Source organism: Mus pahari, chromosome 12 (genome assembly GCF_900095145.1).
Source record: "Mus pahari chromosome 12, PAHARI_EIJ_v1.1, whole genome shotgun sequence".
NCBI lineage: Eukaryota > Metazoa > Chordata > Mammalia > Rodentia > Muridae > Mus > Mus pahari.
In genome coordinates this window covers 9,592,671-9,608,432 of record NC_034601.1, presented here as the reverse complement: position 1 = coordinate 9,608,432, position 15,762 = coordinate 9,592,671, and the positions used below count along the sequence as shown (strand labels likewise).

Here is a 15,762-nt window from a genome sequence, read left to right as displayed (position 1 = left end):
TAGCTGTCTGTCTGCAAGGCATTATAAGCAGGGGTTCCTCCTCTACTTAGCACTGCCTCCCTGCCCTGCTCCCTAAAAAACAGTTGTGGTTGTGGTAAGATGTAGGTTTTACATTTTTAGTTTTAACGCTAGCAGTGAAATAGTTTACCCTTTAGCTGTAGGCCTGAGTGTGGAGACTGCAAGTGTGAAGTGTCTCCTTTTGTGTGTTCTGCTTTCAAGCAGGAAGATTGTGCCAGCCTGGTCAGCAAGCAAGATCACTTTGAACTGGGCAGTTAAAAATGTTAATATCCTGTTATTCTGATGACGATAGTGCTACAGTTATGGAGGGTGGTGACAGCATATTTAAGAGCAGCGAGTAGAGAGGAGAAGACGATTCCTTATAGCCCAGTCCCCCAAATAAAGCTCACTCGTGTTTTATTCCTTTCATCTAAGGAAAATGACTATGTTCTGGCGATTTTAATTGTAGTCAACCTGCCCTGTGCTCTTGATGGATTACATGTGTGTATCTGCCCAAGAGCTACCTGCATTTCGAATGACACACGCACACACACACACACACACACACACACACACACACACACACACGTGTGCGCACACACACACATACACACACCAGTTAACTTTGATATGCCTTGACTAGCTTAATGGCTGGGTTCTTCTAATCCTCCCCTTGACTAGCAAACACTCCCCTCTGGTATTCAGAGTTAACACCTTTTAAAATCCATATTTCATGTCTGCTACCCCAGACTCAATCAGGGAAGTGGCTAGGGCCACTCACCCATATCCATTTATTTATTTATTTATTTATTTATTTATTTATTTATTTATTTATTATTTATTGTATATAAGTACACTGTAGCTGTCTTCTGACACACCCCAGACTCAATCAGGGAAGTGGCTAGGGCCACTCACCTGAATTCATTTTATATATTTATTTATTTAATATAAGTACACTGTAGCTGTCTTCTGACACATCCCAAGAGGGCACTGGATTCCATTACAGATAGTTGTGAGCCACCATGTGGTTGCTGGGAATTGAACTCAGGACCTCTGGAAGAGCAGCCAGTGCTCTTAACCACTGAGCCATCTCTCCAGCCCACCCGAATTCTTACATGGCTGGTCTATTCTATGCCTCTTTCATGGCGACTCTGCTTCTTCCTTTCAACCCTAAAAGTCCTGCCTCTGTCTTTCCTGCCCTGCCATTGGCTGCTGATATCTTTATTTACTAATCAGAGCCAACTTGGGGCAGGGTCCCTCAGTGTCTTTAGTGCAGACACTATTATAGCAGTTTTGGGGATCAAAATGAACATCATAACACAAGCGGCATTAGGCCCAACCCACTTCAGGAAATAGACAGGGTCTTTTCTTTAATTTTTTTCTTTTTTTACTTAATAATAGTTGGGGAATACATAGTGAGTGCAGATGCATGCATACCGTAGCTCATGTATACATACCTTAGTTCATGTGTGGATGTTAGAAGACAACTTTGGGGAGTTAGTTCTCTCCTTTTTCCCCAAAGATTTATTTATTTATTATATGTAAGTACACTGCAGCTATCTTCAGACATTCCAGAAGAGGTGTCAGATTTCCTTACGGATGGTTGTGAGCCACCATGTGGATGGTGAGATTTGAACTCAGGACCTTCGGAAGAGCAGTCGGTGCCCTTAACTGCAGAGCCACTCTCCAGTCCTCTCCTTTTATCTTTATGTGGGTTCTGGGGATCAAACTCAGGTTGTCAGGCTGGCCATCTTGATGGCCCTGTTTTTGTTTTTTGTTTTGGTTTGTTTGTTTGCTTTTTTACACAATATGTATGGCTCAAAATTTATCAAAGTTGATTGGCTTGTTTGTTTCTGGGTGGTTTTTTTTTTTGTTTTTGTTTTTTTTCGTCAGGGTCTCTCTATGTAGTCCTGGCTGTCGTAGAAGCCACTCTGTAGACCAGTCTGGCCTTGAGCTCATGGAGGTCCTTCTTCTGCCTCCTGTGTGCTGGGATTAGAGGTGCGAACCACTTCATTGAAGTGATTGAGAGGCTGAAGGATTCGAGCCTCTGCTCACTGCTATCAGTGCCATTTATCCCCAGCAGTGTGTACTCCAGGTCAGGAGTGCTTAGTGGCAATGTGTGGGAGAGGACATAGTCTCCTGTCTCTGCTCAGCCCCCAGAGAGCTCTGTTTTACCTTCTGTCCCTGGTCATACCGTGCCATCTCCCCTCCTTATAGCTTGCCACTTGTTAGTGCAAGTGTGAGCTGTGTTGCTAGAGGCACATGTGTCACAGGGCCACAGGACTGTTTTCTGTCCGTGTTTAAGAGTTAAACCATTTGCTCACTCTCCTGTGTCCCATCTTTCTCATCTGCAAATTGTGACTGCTAGGACTCTTCTTTGGGACTCTGAGGGCAGAAAGACACAGTATAGCATGCTCCTCCATGCCCAGCACACAGGCCTTGGGCAGCTCGTCTCTCTGGACAGGGGTGGAGAGTGGAAGGGGGGCTGTTTGATTCTTACAGGAGACACTGTATAATCGTATCTTTTGCACTGTCCATATTCTTTAAATAGGACTTTGTATTAAATTAGAACCCTTGGCCAGAAAGCAGAAGAACTGTGGTTGTAGGGAGAAGACTTGAATGGGTTACTTTTCATGTTTTGTTTTCCCCTTAGGGCCAAATGACCATCATCTGCTGGCTGCCGAGTGTTCAGTGGTGTTTTCACCAGGCAGGGGTAGTAAGGAGATGACATCTACCAAATTATTCAGCACATGCTGTTTCTTTCCTTTTTTCTTTTCTACCTGCTTTACTAAGATAGAAGTTGAGCATACCATGGTTCATCTATCCATCTAGATATAATTTAATGTTTTGGCATATAAAGTTAGTTTTTAAGAATTCATTTTGTGGATATATATATTTATGTAGGTGTGCACCATACACAGATGTGTGGTGGTCAGAGGACAACTTTTGGGAGCCAGTTTTCTGCTGCCGTTATGTTTCTGGGGACCCAGCTCGATTCATCAGGCCTATGTGGCAAGAACTTTGACTCACTGAGCCATTTACCAGCCAGGGCTGTTAATTTTTTAAAATTGTAATAAAACATCCATAACTTTTTCTATCTTTTCCGTTTAAATACAATATTGAGCAAGCACTAACACCCTCTAATTGTAGAACCTTTTGAACCCCCAGCAGAACTGTCAGACCCTCAGGCACCCCCAGCCTGCTTTCTCTCTCTGAACCTTTCAGCTTCCTAAGGGTGCGTCCTCTGGTGGCCCGTTTGGTTTTGAGCAGTGCATTGCTCCAGTGGAGCCTGATGTGCTAAAACTATTGACATTTTAGAAACACCAGGAACAATTTCTTTTGTAATTGTGGTATATCATGATCACTTCTTGGACTCCCAATCTTCCAGATGCATAGATGTGTCTTTGTGGGACTGTCTCTACTAAGAGGTTGACTTAAAAGCAATGTGGCAGAGGTGTGGGGGGTAGCTGTAGTCCCAGGGACTATCTGCTGGACAAGAGTCACATCAGCCAGATGGATGGGTCTTGGTGTGTAGCCCAGGCTGGCCTTGAGTTTGTGATCTTCTTGCCTTGGCCTCCTACTTGCACTGTCGCGTTTGGCTCTAAAAGTAGTTTTGTGCACTGTTGTTCATCAAGGGGAAGGCGCTTTCTGTCTGGGGTATACCGAATTACTCATACTTGGTATCAGTTGCTACTGACTCAAGTTGGTTGGTATCATCTTGTCTAATTTCATTTTGAACTTTCGATTGCCAAAACACTTATTGGTGGGGCTGTGGAGATGGCTCAGTGGGTAAAGAGCTTGCTGCGCACACTGAATTTAGATTCCCATCATCCACTTAAAAAGCTGGCCATGGTGTGCATGGTTTTCCTTTCTGGGAAGCAGCAGCAGCAGGATGAGCCCAGGGCCTTGTTGTCTAGAAGCTTCAGTGTTAGTGAGCGACTCTATCTCAAAACATGCAGTGGAGAGTTCTTGAGGAGGAAAACACCAAGGATGGCTTTATGGCTTGAAAGTACACACACACACACACACACACACACACACACACACACACACATACAGCTGTGCCATTTCAGTGGCTTCATTAAAAGACTGCTTTTTAAGGAAGCATTAAGAGGTGCCCCCAGCAGGCTCCACTTGGCAAGCTAGCCTCGTGGACAATACAGGGTCTTTCTTGCCTCAGGCTGAGCTGGCCTTGTGCTTGCTCTGACTACTTTAAAGCACATTTCTTCCTGGTTTAACTTAACATTACAATAAAAAAGTAATATATTGAGGTGAAATGAAATTTACCAACTCCCAGATGCTTCTTGGAGCAGCTTGCCTCCTCCATGATGGGGATTACATTAGTGTCCTGCCTGTAGTGTAGGTAACAGTTACTGCAAGCTTGGTACCTAGGACATCAGAGATGTATATTCTCACATTTGGAAGGTCCTAGTTCCAAATTAAGACATCAACAGGACAGTGCTCCCTCCAAAGGCCTCCTCTAGCTGATGGTTGCTGTACTGCTGGGTCTTCTTTGACTTGTGACCACATTACTCAACCTCTTCATTCATAGTTCCAGAATGCTACCTGTCCGTGACACCTCTCTCAGATTACCTGTAATGACATTTAGGGCCCATGTGGATGATCAGGATATTCTTGCTTCAAGGACCTTTGTAACAGTTATTATGACCCCCCACCCCAATTGTCATTTATAAGTCCTGGCGATTAATGGTGGCCATTTGTTTGAAGGCTACCATTCTTTCTCCCACTAGTAGTGCAATCAGCGTTTTTCTTTGTTATTGTTGTAGTTATTATTATTAGCCTGGGTCTTCCTGTGTATCCCTGACTGGTCTGGTATTCTCTTTTGAAGGCCTAGCTTCTAACTCTTGGGGATCTGCTTGCTACTCCCTCTTAGGTACTAGGATTAAAGACTCACATCACCGCGTGTAGCAAAAAAAACTTTTTTTTTTTTTTTTTTTTTTTTGAGACAGGGTTTCTCTGAGTATCCCTGGCTGTCCTGGAACTCACTCTATAGACCAGGTTGGCCTCTAACTCAGAAAGCCGCCTGCCTCTGCCTCCCAAGTGCTGGGATTAAAGGAGTATGCCACCATGCCCAGCTCCAAAAAACTTTTTTTTTTTTTTTAAGATTTATTTTATTATATGTAAGTACACTGTAGCTGTCCTCAGACACTCCAGAAGAGGGAGTCAGATCTTGTTACGGATGGTTGTGAGCCACCATGTGGTTGCTGGGATTTGAACTCTGGACCTTCGGAAGAGCAGTCGGGTGCTCTTACCCACTGAGCCATCTCACCAGCCCCCCAAAAACTTTTTTAAATGTGTTTTTTCATTGGTCTTGGCTTAGAACAGAGGTTAGTAATTATTTTCAAGATTATGTCTTTTGTAACTGCCCAACAGTAAGTCTGTTCTCAAAGAATGTAGCTGAGGGACTGAGGGGATGGCTTCGCGGGTGGGGCATAAACCCAGAGCCATGTGAAAGATGGCTGGGATTGGTGGCCCAGCTGTAATCCTGTAGACCCGGAGTCAATCCCTAGAGCAGTGACTCTCAGTGTGTGGGCTGTGACCATCAAAAATACATATTTCTGCTTGTCTTAGGAACTGAGACATCATTCAGTAGGAAAATTGCAGTTATGAAGTAGCAGCAAAAATAATTTTATGGTTGGAATTGCCACAACATGAGCAGTATTAAAATGTTGCAGCTTTCTGCACTGTCCTTTTGTTCCAGTTGCCTTGAAATTCATTTTACTCAGAGCTCCTTACTGGGCAGCAGCCTCATTTCCCATATCCAGTCAGTGTGCCGTCATAGCTGCCATAATCTAATCAGCCCTTGGAGCATTAACTACCACCCCACAAGCATCTGGAGTCATTACTTAAGGGGTTGAATTTTGCTTTAGAGTGCGTTCTGTCCCCTTATTCCTTCTGATGGACTCAAAGCCCACCATCAACACAGATTTTTTTTGTTTGTTTGTTTGGTTGGTTTTTGTTTTTCCAGACATGGTTTTTCTGTGTAACCCTAGCTGTCCTGGAACTTGTTTTATTGATCAGGTTGATCTCAAGTTTACAGAGATGTGCCTGCCTCCACCTCCTGAGTGCTGGATTAAAGGTGTGTACCCCTACACACACAAGCCAGGCTTCAACAGATGTTTTGAAGCAATTTGTGTTGTACATTTGGTGGGGACGGGTCTGGAGAGTGCCCTGCACTGGAGACAAGGTTTGGGAAGCCCTGGAAGTTCTGCTTCTGGTCTTTTCTTTGCCCCTTTAGTGACCAAGGGTCATCCACTGAACATGAAAACCTTTCTTCCCTCTTGTTTAAATAAGGGAACTACTGTTAATTTTCTACCTGTCCTGTAGACCTCAAAGGATCTCAGGAAGCTGAAGTTGATGTTCAGTTTTGTTTTGTTTTTTAACAGATTAAAACATAAAAATAAGTTGAAGTTTCTCAGCCCAAAGTAAATCCACTGTCATTTTAGTGACTTTCCACATCTCCTTTTGGTGTCTTTTACATTTACTAATTGAGATTAATATTTTCCATTTGTCTTAGGGTTTTATTGCTGTGAAGAGATACCATGACCAAGGCAATTTTTACAGAGGAAAACATTTAATTGGGGCTAGCTTCATTTCAGAGATCTAGTCTATTATCATCATGATGGAAAGCCTGGCGGCATCCAGGCAGACACGGTGCTGGAGAAGAAGGAGCTGAGAGTTCTACATCTTGATCCATAGGCAGCAAAGGGGACTCTGTCCTACACTGGGCTGAACTTAACCATTGAAGACCCCAAAGCCTGCCCCCACAGTAACAGGGTCGCACCTACCCCAACAAGGCCACACCTCATAATAGTGCCACTCCCTATAGGCCAAGCATTCAAACACATAAGCCTATGGGGGCCATTCCTACTTAAACCACACCATTTTTCAACTGATTATACTACCATATAAGCTTACAAGTTCAAAATATATAAGCTGCCGAGTTGGCTCAGCAGTTGAGAGCACTTGCTGCTTTTGTAGAGAGGATCCAGGTTCTGGCCCTCTTACAGCCTTAAGAACCAGGCCTGACATGGTGGATATACATATATGCTCATACTTATACATATATGTAAAATTAAAATAATCACATACACACATTATACATACATGCATGTATGTGTGCATGTGTGTATATACATATATACCTATGAAAGCCTATGAGAAAGAAGATATATATGAAATGATTGTAGGCCTGTTGGTCGGCATTGTGTAGAGCTGCCCTTGCTGCTGGCAGGTGCATCTTGTAAAGACCTTCTCTTTGGCTATGAGTATCTTATCAGTATCTACCTCTGCTGTACCATGTTTTCCTTCCAGAACTTAGCGGGTTCTGTTTTGTTTTTAAATAAAGGAGTCTTACCATGTTGCCCAAGCTAGACTCAAACTCTTGGCTTCTACCAGTTCTCTTTTATTAGCTTCCCAAATAGCTGTGGCACTAGACTCTTGGCACTCTTCCCTGTTTGCTAACTGGAGTGTGTGTGTGTGTTTGTGTGTGTGTGTATCTGTTGTGTATGTATGTGTATGTATCTGTTATGTGTGTATTTGTTAGGTGTGTGTGTGTGAATCTGTTTTATATATATATATATATATATATATATATATATATATATATATATATATGTTATGTGTGTGTGTGTCTATATATCTGTATGAGTGTGTATGTATCTGGTGTGTGTCTGTTATGTATGTGTGAGTACCTATAGAGATGACTAGAAGAGGACATGGGATACCCTTCAGCTAGAATCAGAGGTGGTGGTTGTGAGCTGGCCAATGTGGGGCTGAGAACCCAACTTTCATCCTCTCTAAGAGCAGCAGTGCCCTTAACCCCTGAGCTGCTGTCTATCCACCCCCTACCTCCTTATTTCACCGACTTCCAGTGTATCTTACTTGCTTTCTCCTTGTGCTTTCAGTTGTCATACTGAGTGGTCTCCTACTTAGAGAGCAGAAAGTTGAGAGCTATTTTCTTTCATTTCTGATCAGAATCGGTCTTTTTCCAGCTTGCCTCCAGAAGCGCATGGTGGCAGCAGTTGCACACAGTGGTGTAACCGGGGAAGCTGCTGGGGAAATTTCCATGCTAGCAGTGCCTTCCCGTCCCCTGCTGGGTCTTGTTATTTAGTCTTGCCTAAGTTTCCAACCCTCCAGTCTCAGTATATGTGGAGGTCAGAGACATCTTGCTGGAGTCTGTTGTTGTCTTTCCTGATGTAAGTCCTGAGGATTGAACTCAGGGCTTCAGCAAAGCCTTAACTTACTGAACCATCTCATGGGCCTTTGTGTGTATCACATTTACACGTGTGTTTCTTTGAACGTTGTAGCATATAGTGGGTTAATACTGGCATTATTTTGTAATCTTTTTTGGACAGGTAGGGAGTGATTCAGATGAGCCATAGTTTAAGGCAAGTTTTTGTGTCATCAAAAAATAACCTTTCACTCCGGTGCCCGCCCTGGGGTGGGGTGGGAGGTGGAGGGAAGGACTCCATCTGATGAAGAGGAAGATCCCGCCCGTCTGATGAAGGTTATGGGTGGCAGATCTGTCTTGTGTGGATCAGGGATGTTCTTTAGTGTGACCTTCGTGGCTAAAGCGCACTTCGAGGCCAACTCACGCACTGAGCTCAGGGTGGCAGCAGTTGCACACACGGTACAGGAGGTGGTTCAGCTCTGCAGCGTTAGGGTTATTCTCACAGTTGCGAGGCTCTCTCTAGAGCCCCTGTGCTATGTCATGCACAGGTTTGATTTCCATGTCCTCCCTGCTTTGGGGGCTGTTTAGTTCTCTACAGCCTAGATGTGAAAGTTTAGAGAAGTGCTGTTAATAACTCACATGAAAGTGACTTCGGTCAAATACTGGGAAGGCAAGTCCGATAGGTCAAGACTGACACAGCGTTTTCAGCAGAGATTTGGATGTTTTTCCTGAGGATGAATACTCCTTACTTTTTTATTACCAAATCTTAGTCTTTGACAGTGTTGTACATGTACACAGTGCATTCTGGTTGCTTTTCCCTCTACTCTCCCTCCGTCCCCTGCCAGCTGCTCTTCTTTCTTACAATTTCCTTTCCATATCCATGACTTTTTTTGTTTTGTTTTGTGACATACAGAGTTTAATTAGGACTGTCTTGGTGACAGCTGGTGTTTACACTTCCTCCTTTAGTTGCCAGTAGTTCAGCATTAAATGGCAGGACCTTCTGTTCCCTATCCATAGTTGACTGGAAGAGAGCCCTGGTGTGTAGGGGTCAGTGCCAGTAGGTGTAGCTACTGTGAGTTCATGATTGCCATGCTGTGTCTTGTCTAGGAGTTAGGGCTCTGCAGCCCTTCTCCTGTCTTCTGACTCTTTCTGTATTCATTCCAACCCCTCTTCTGAAATGTTCCCTGAGCCTTAAGGGGTTGTCCAAATGTCTTGTTTGGGACTGACCATTCACTGTCCTTCATTCTTAGAATTGCATGCGACGAGTCTCTGTATTTCCCTGTTTGCTACAAAGAGATTAAGGATGGGAGTGTGAAGAATGGACTCACCTCCAGGCCTTTGTCTGCTCCACTGAGGGTTAATCCAGTGGGCAAGCCAGGGACCTAGCGAGGGATTCCCTCCCAGAAAGGCCTGCTCACCTCAGGATGGTGTGCTCTTCCTTTCCAGAACTTCTTCCTACTTCTCAGGAGCTGCCATGATGTTTGGCTTGGTCTGCCAGCCATTCCTTAGAAAGGCATAACTGCTTCTTTTTCTTCTTGTCTTTTTCTTTCAGGTGCTGGCCAGAGCCCATGTATGCTTTAAATATTAACTAATGCTGTGGGCCTCCTTGCTCCTTCTAAAGCTCTCTTCCCTGCTGTGTGGTTGCTGTCTGCTGCCGGGTAACTGACCTCCATGCTGCCTACCTTAGACACTTGGCTTTCGTTCCTTCTCTTCTTCATTACTTCCCTTCCTTTCCTGGCAGCTGTGAGATCTACAGCCTGCCTACCCTGGGGTTTCTTCTTAAACTGTAATAACTTGTCCTCAGGATTCTGTTTGAGTCTGTTCTTTGCTCTTGAGCTTCCCTTTGTTGATACCACCAGATAGTGGTGGTTCATCCCGACACTCAGGAGGCAGAGACAAGGGGATCTCTGTGAGTTTGTGGCCAGCCTGGTCTACATAGTGAGTTCCAGGACAGCCAGGGATATATAGTAAGACCCTGTCTCAGAAATCAAACAAACAAAAAACAACAACAAAAGACTACTGACACCTTTACTCCGCCAGCAGCCAGTTAACTGTGGTTATTGCTTTGTTTATAGTATAGCAATGAGTAATGAGCATCTTACCAATTCAACTTTCTCTCTTTTTCCCTTTTTTTTTGAGACGAAGTTTCAGGGTCTGAGGGTCTCACTTATGTAGCACCGCCTGGCTTGGGATTTTCTATGTAGACCAGGCTAGCCTTGAACTTACATATAGCCACCTGCCTTTGTCTCATGAGGATTGAGATTATAGTTGTGGGCCACCACACCTGGCTCAACTTTTATTCTTGAAATCGAGATAAAAATTGTAAATTATCTCTATGCATACTCCTTAACTTTAAAATGTTTTTATTTTATGATGTTGGAGATTAAACTCAGGAGTTCACATATATTAGACAAGTGATCTACAATCAATTTCTCCTATCCTTCCATCCACTAATTTTTATACTTGATTTTAGCAAAAGGATAAGCAGTAATAATTTAAAACTTTTTTTTAGATGTATTTTATGTGTATGAGTGTTTTGTCTGCATAGCATTCCTGGCATTCTCAGAGGCCAGAAGATGTCATTAAGTCCCCTGGAACTAGAGGTACAGATGGTTGTAAGCTGCTGTTTTGGTTCTTAACTACTGAGCCCTCCATTTCCCCAGCTCTGGTATATGTTTCTCAAAGTCTCTTTTCCTCCCACAGAGTTTAAACTTTTTTATTGGTATGATTGCTTTGCCTAACATTTCTATATATGTACCATGTGCGTAGTACTGAAGAGTTCAAAAGAGGACACTGGATCCCGAAGAACTGGAGTTCCTAACATGAGAGCCGCCGTGTGGTTGGTTGCAGGGAATCAAACCTAGGTCCTCTACACGGGCAGCTGGTAATCTCTGATCTGCTCACCAGCTTCAGTTTGTAATTTTCCAATAAGTGTTAATCAGCACAAGAGCTGGGCAGATACCTACCCTCTATGCTATTATATTTATTTCCCAGCCAGTAATCCAAATACATAATTTGACATGTTTCATCTTTGCTGCTCTTAACTCCAATTAGCCAACCAACATGGCCATTATTTTAAGATTCTTACCCCATGGAAGCTTCTTCTCTCTCCATCTTCTTTTTTCCCATCTCATGGTTCTCCAACTCTAAGCCTGGAGATCCAAAACTCTGCCTTGGTCTCCTCTGCCCAGCTCTTGGCTGTCGGTATCTTTATTTACCAATCAGGGATGACTTCAGGAGCAAGGTCACATAACATTACCTGGGTCTACATGTAATCTGTGAGAGCAACCAGTACTTAGCATAGCAAGAGATCAAACCTCAATACGTGTCCATGATGTGTGAGTGTTTACCACAGCGTGTGTTGAAGCTCAGCTTTGTGCTTCCATCTTTACACGGGTTTTGGAAAATCAGATTCAGGCTACCGGGCTTATATGGCAAACACCTCTTTATCTGTCGTGGCATCTCATTTGTCTGAAGTGAATATTTTAATTTGACTTTCAGAATTGGGGAAACTATAATCAGTAGGTCTATTGATAGCTGCCCAGTGATCTCAGGCGTGTTATGCTGTGGCTCTTTTATCACTTCCTCTCACTGTAGGAACATTGATTCGTCTGGTGACATAGATCCATAAGCACAGTAAAGGACTCTAGCCTATATTGGTGAGCTACAAATCTATTTGACTTCTTAGTTATAGGATTTGCTTTATTATCCTGGAGGCCCGCATAAACTCTCTATTGACTTTATTATTATTATTTTTAAACAGAGCAAAGTTGTTCTGCCAATGGTTTGTCTGTGAGCTAATCACACTGCTTGCCTTTGAGTGTCTGGGAATAATGTTCCTTAATTGCAGGTCACTGAAGCCAAACTAATTGCTTGTTGAGCACTTAGATGCCTTTTTAATCTGCTATGTAATGACTCCTCTAGCAGAAGAACACAATATACTGTTATCCAAGCAGAGCTCATTAGTATCATTGGAGACACAACAGAAAGCCTGTTTTTGTTCATAATCTAGCTAATAAAAGGAAGAAAAGAAAGACATCGCAGACAGATGTAATTAACAAGTACTATTATAAGTGTGCCTTTGAATCCATTTCAGAAACTATACATAAAATGCTTGCTGTGCTTCATATTTGTGTGATAGCCATGTGTTTGGAGGATGGGCTAGGTGGCCAGGTCAGTGAGTGTACCTGTGTAGCAAGTGGCGGCCAGCGGAAGATACTAGATATCTTTCTTGATCAGTCTCCCCAGGTCCCCTTGAGACAGTATCTCTTGCTGGCAGCCAGCGACCCCCAGAGATCTTGGTGCTGTGCAGGTTTGCCTGGCTTTACCCATGGGGGCTGGGGATTTGAATTAGGTCCTCATGCTTGCACAGCAAATGTTCTTACCCACAGAGCCAGTTCCCTAGCCCCATAATGACTTTCTCTATCAAGGGTTGTTTTGTTTTGTTCTTCAGATATGTTTTCCATGGCAATAATAATGTGATTGTTTGAGACAGTCAGTTGCTTCAGTCTGTGGGGTCTACCCTACAACCAGTGACTTCATAGTTTATTAAAATATAAAAAATAAAAATACATGAATGTCATTCTCCCCTCACAAATATAACTGTATAGAAACCTTTTCGTATGTTAGTGAAGTTAGTCCTTGCTTTCTTGTTGTTTCTCTGAACTAACTAGTAGAACAAACTTCTTTCAACATTTCATTAATAATTTCATTAATCTAGTTGGCGTTATTGAGAAACTACTGAGTGCCAGAAACTGTTGTAGGTGTTGGAGATATCACAATCTGTATTTTTATCTTTATAATACATATTTAGCTAAAAAGGAAAAAAATATCTGAAGTGAATTTTAAGAATTCTTTTTTTTTGTTTGTTTGCTTGTTTGTTTTTTGAGACAGGGTTTCTCTGTGTAGCCCTGGCTGTCCTGGAACTCATTCTGTAGACCAGGCTGGCCTTGAACTCAGAAATCCGCCTGCCTCTGCCTCCCGAGTGCTGGGATTAAAGAATTCTTTTTTTTAGAAATAGAATAATGCAAACGTATTTGTTACTTCTCTATTGTTGTGACAAAATGCTATGACCTGGGAAACTTAGAGAAGAAAGAATTCATTTAATTGGGCTAATAGTTTCAGAGGGTTATCACTCATAAGGTGTTCAAACATATGAGTCTACTCATTGGAACAACCACAGAAGTAAGTAACTTCTTCTAACATTTTAATAGATGGGTTTTTAAATTAGTTTGTGAACTATTTGTTTGTTTGTTTTCTTTTGGTAGGTTATTTCTTATGAGAGTCATGGATATTCCCTATTTAAACTTGGAAGGGCCAGACTGTAAGTATATTTTGATTTCCTTATTGTATCTATTGTTGTCAGAGTATGGTCTGAAAGGGATAACAGAAAAAAGAGTGCTGACAAGATATTTTTTATTTAAAAATGAGCAGTAGTTTATGGTTGGTAGAGATTGCATAATTAAAAGTTCATGAGATCTTGGGCCTTTGTTAATTATGATTTATATTTTCCAAGCTATGATATATCTATATATCCATATCTATCTATACATATTCATAGTATATATTCATTCCCCCTGAAGTTGAATAATTTCCAATGCATTTTCCAATTTTAAAATATACTAACTATGTTAGTAATTTGTTAAATTCTGTTTTTTAGTTACTTACGTATATATTTCAATTTAGCAAGTTATTTTTTTTTTTAATTGCTATCAATCAAATTGTTGTGGATTACCTAACATAAGAACAGCCTGCTACTGCCTGGGTGTGGCAATGCACACCTGGATTCCAAGCCCTTGGCAGCAGAGGTGGGATTACTGTGTCCTTTCATCAGCCATGTCTACATAGTAGTAAGAATTCTGATTCTCTTAGTTGTTTGCTAACCCTGAAACATCTATGATAATTTCACAAGGTAGTGTGGGCTGATTAAATGAAGGAATCTGTGCTTGCAAAGTGTGGTGGTGTACAATTTTAATCCTAACACCCTGTGGGCTAAGACAATCAAAAAATCCCTGATTTGCCTTCGTTCCTTGCCAGAAGTCAACCTCGGTTGTTGTTCCCAGGAGTTTCCCACCTTGATTTTTGTGACCCACTGTCTACCTGGAACTCACTGGTTAGGTTAGACTGGTCGGCCAGAGAGTTCTAGGGAGAAATCCCAGCTTGTTTCTCCCTCCCCGGCACTGGCATTTGGAACCTTCCCCCACATCTACCTGTTTTAATGGGGATTCCGGAGGTCAGACTCAGGTCTTGTCTCCGTGTGGTAATGTCTTACAAACAGAACTGTTTCCCTAGCCAGTACTGTGATTACTTCTCAGCTGTTGCCCTTTTGTTGTGTTGTGTCCTGCAGTGCAGCCTAAGCGGGATCACGTTCTCCACGTGACCTTCCCCAAAGAGTGGAGAACCAGTGACCTGTACCAGCTCTTCAGTGCCTTCGGTGAGCAAAGAACCTGTGACAATTGCTTTAAGGTTTTGACTCCCCTTGGTGCGTAGGTGGTTAGAAGTAGATCCTGTAAAAGATTTGTAAGTCCATATGCAGGGTGAATTTCAGTCATGGACTTGTTATGTTCTAAAGTGATCTGAGGTGAATTATATAGCCTTTGCTAACAGAGTCCAGGAGAGCAGAGCAGGGAGCCATCACTGACTGCCTGTCCTGCAGACTAGGGAAAACAAACCTAGGCCGGTGGTAAATAAGTTTTAAGATTAAATAGAGAGAATGTCTGTTTTATACTGACAGACAATTTCTGCTTGAAATTAATCAGCAAACACAGATGTGTGAGCCGACCAAGTCTCCATATATGCATAACATAGGCAGATCCTCTCATGCTCATCAGGGCATGAAGTAGACCTCTGCACATGGTTTGTGAATGTACAGGTTTGTTATTTTAACAAATGAAGTACTGAAGCTATTTATTCTCTTTGGAAATTCTTAAATAAAGTGAAGGTGGCAAACTGGCCATGGTAATGATGCTTAGTAAATACTTGTATATCCTCAAAAGATTTATTATGTAGAGATTTAAGAAAATATTCATACGCTGATGAGATTACTCAGTGTTTGCTGTGCAAGCTTTGTGATCTGAACTCAATCCCTGGAACTCATGTAAAAGTGGAAGAAGAGAACCAATTCCACAAAATTGTTCTGACCTCCACATACCCATGCATGCTGTGGCTCCGGTGATACACAGAATAGTGATTATCTTCGAGTTCCATTGCGGCATTGAAACACTGTGACCAAAGCAATTTGGGGAGGAAAGGGGATATCTGCCTTATACTTCCGTGTTGTAGTCCATTACTGAAGGAAGTCAGGACAGGAGCTCAGACTTGGAGCAGAAACCTGGAGTCAGGAGCTGATGCAGATGCTGTGGAGGAGTGCTGCTTACCTGCTTGCTTAACAGGGCTTGCTCAGCCTGCTTTTTTATAGGATCCAGGACCACAAACCCAACCCATTGAAAATAGGCTGAGTACTTCCCCCATCAATTACTAATTAAGAAAATATCCTGCCAGACATGGTGGCACACGCCTTTAATCCCAGCACTTGGGAGTCAGAGGCAGGTGGACTTCTGAGTTCGAGGCCA

The 15,762-nt window shown here is 42.6% G+C and overlaps 1 protein-coding gene across 2 annotated transcripts in view; it reads left to right on the top strand.

Moving 5' to 3' along the window:
* The window catches only part of Parn (poly(A)-specific ribonuclease), a 130,427-nt gene that overhangs the window by 44,227 nt on the left and 70,438 nt on the right, over positions 1-15,762 (top strand). For both annotated transcript variants that reach the window (XM_021209166.1, XM_029544747.1), the window contains 2 exons: positions 13,459-13,514; positions 14,538-14,624. In XM_021209166.1, coding sequence (XP_021064825.1) covers positions 13,459-13,514; positions 14,538-14,624 — 143 coding nt within the window. The remainder of the gene's footprint in view (positions 1-13,458; positions 13,515-14,537; positions 14,625-15,762) is intronic.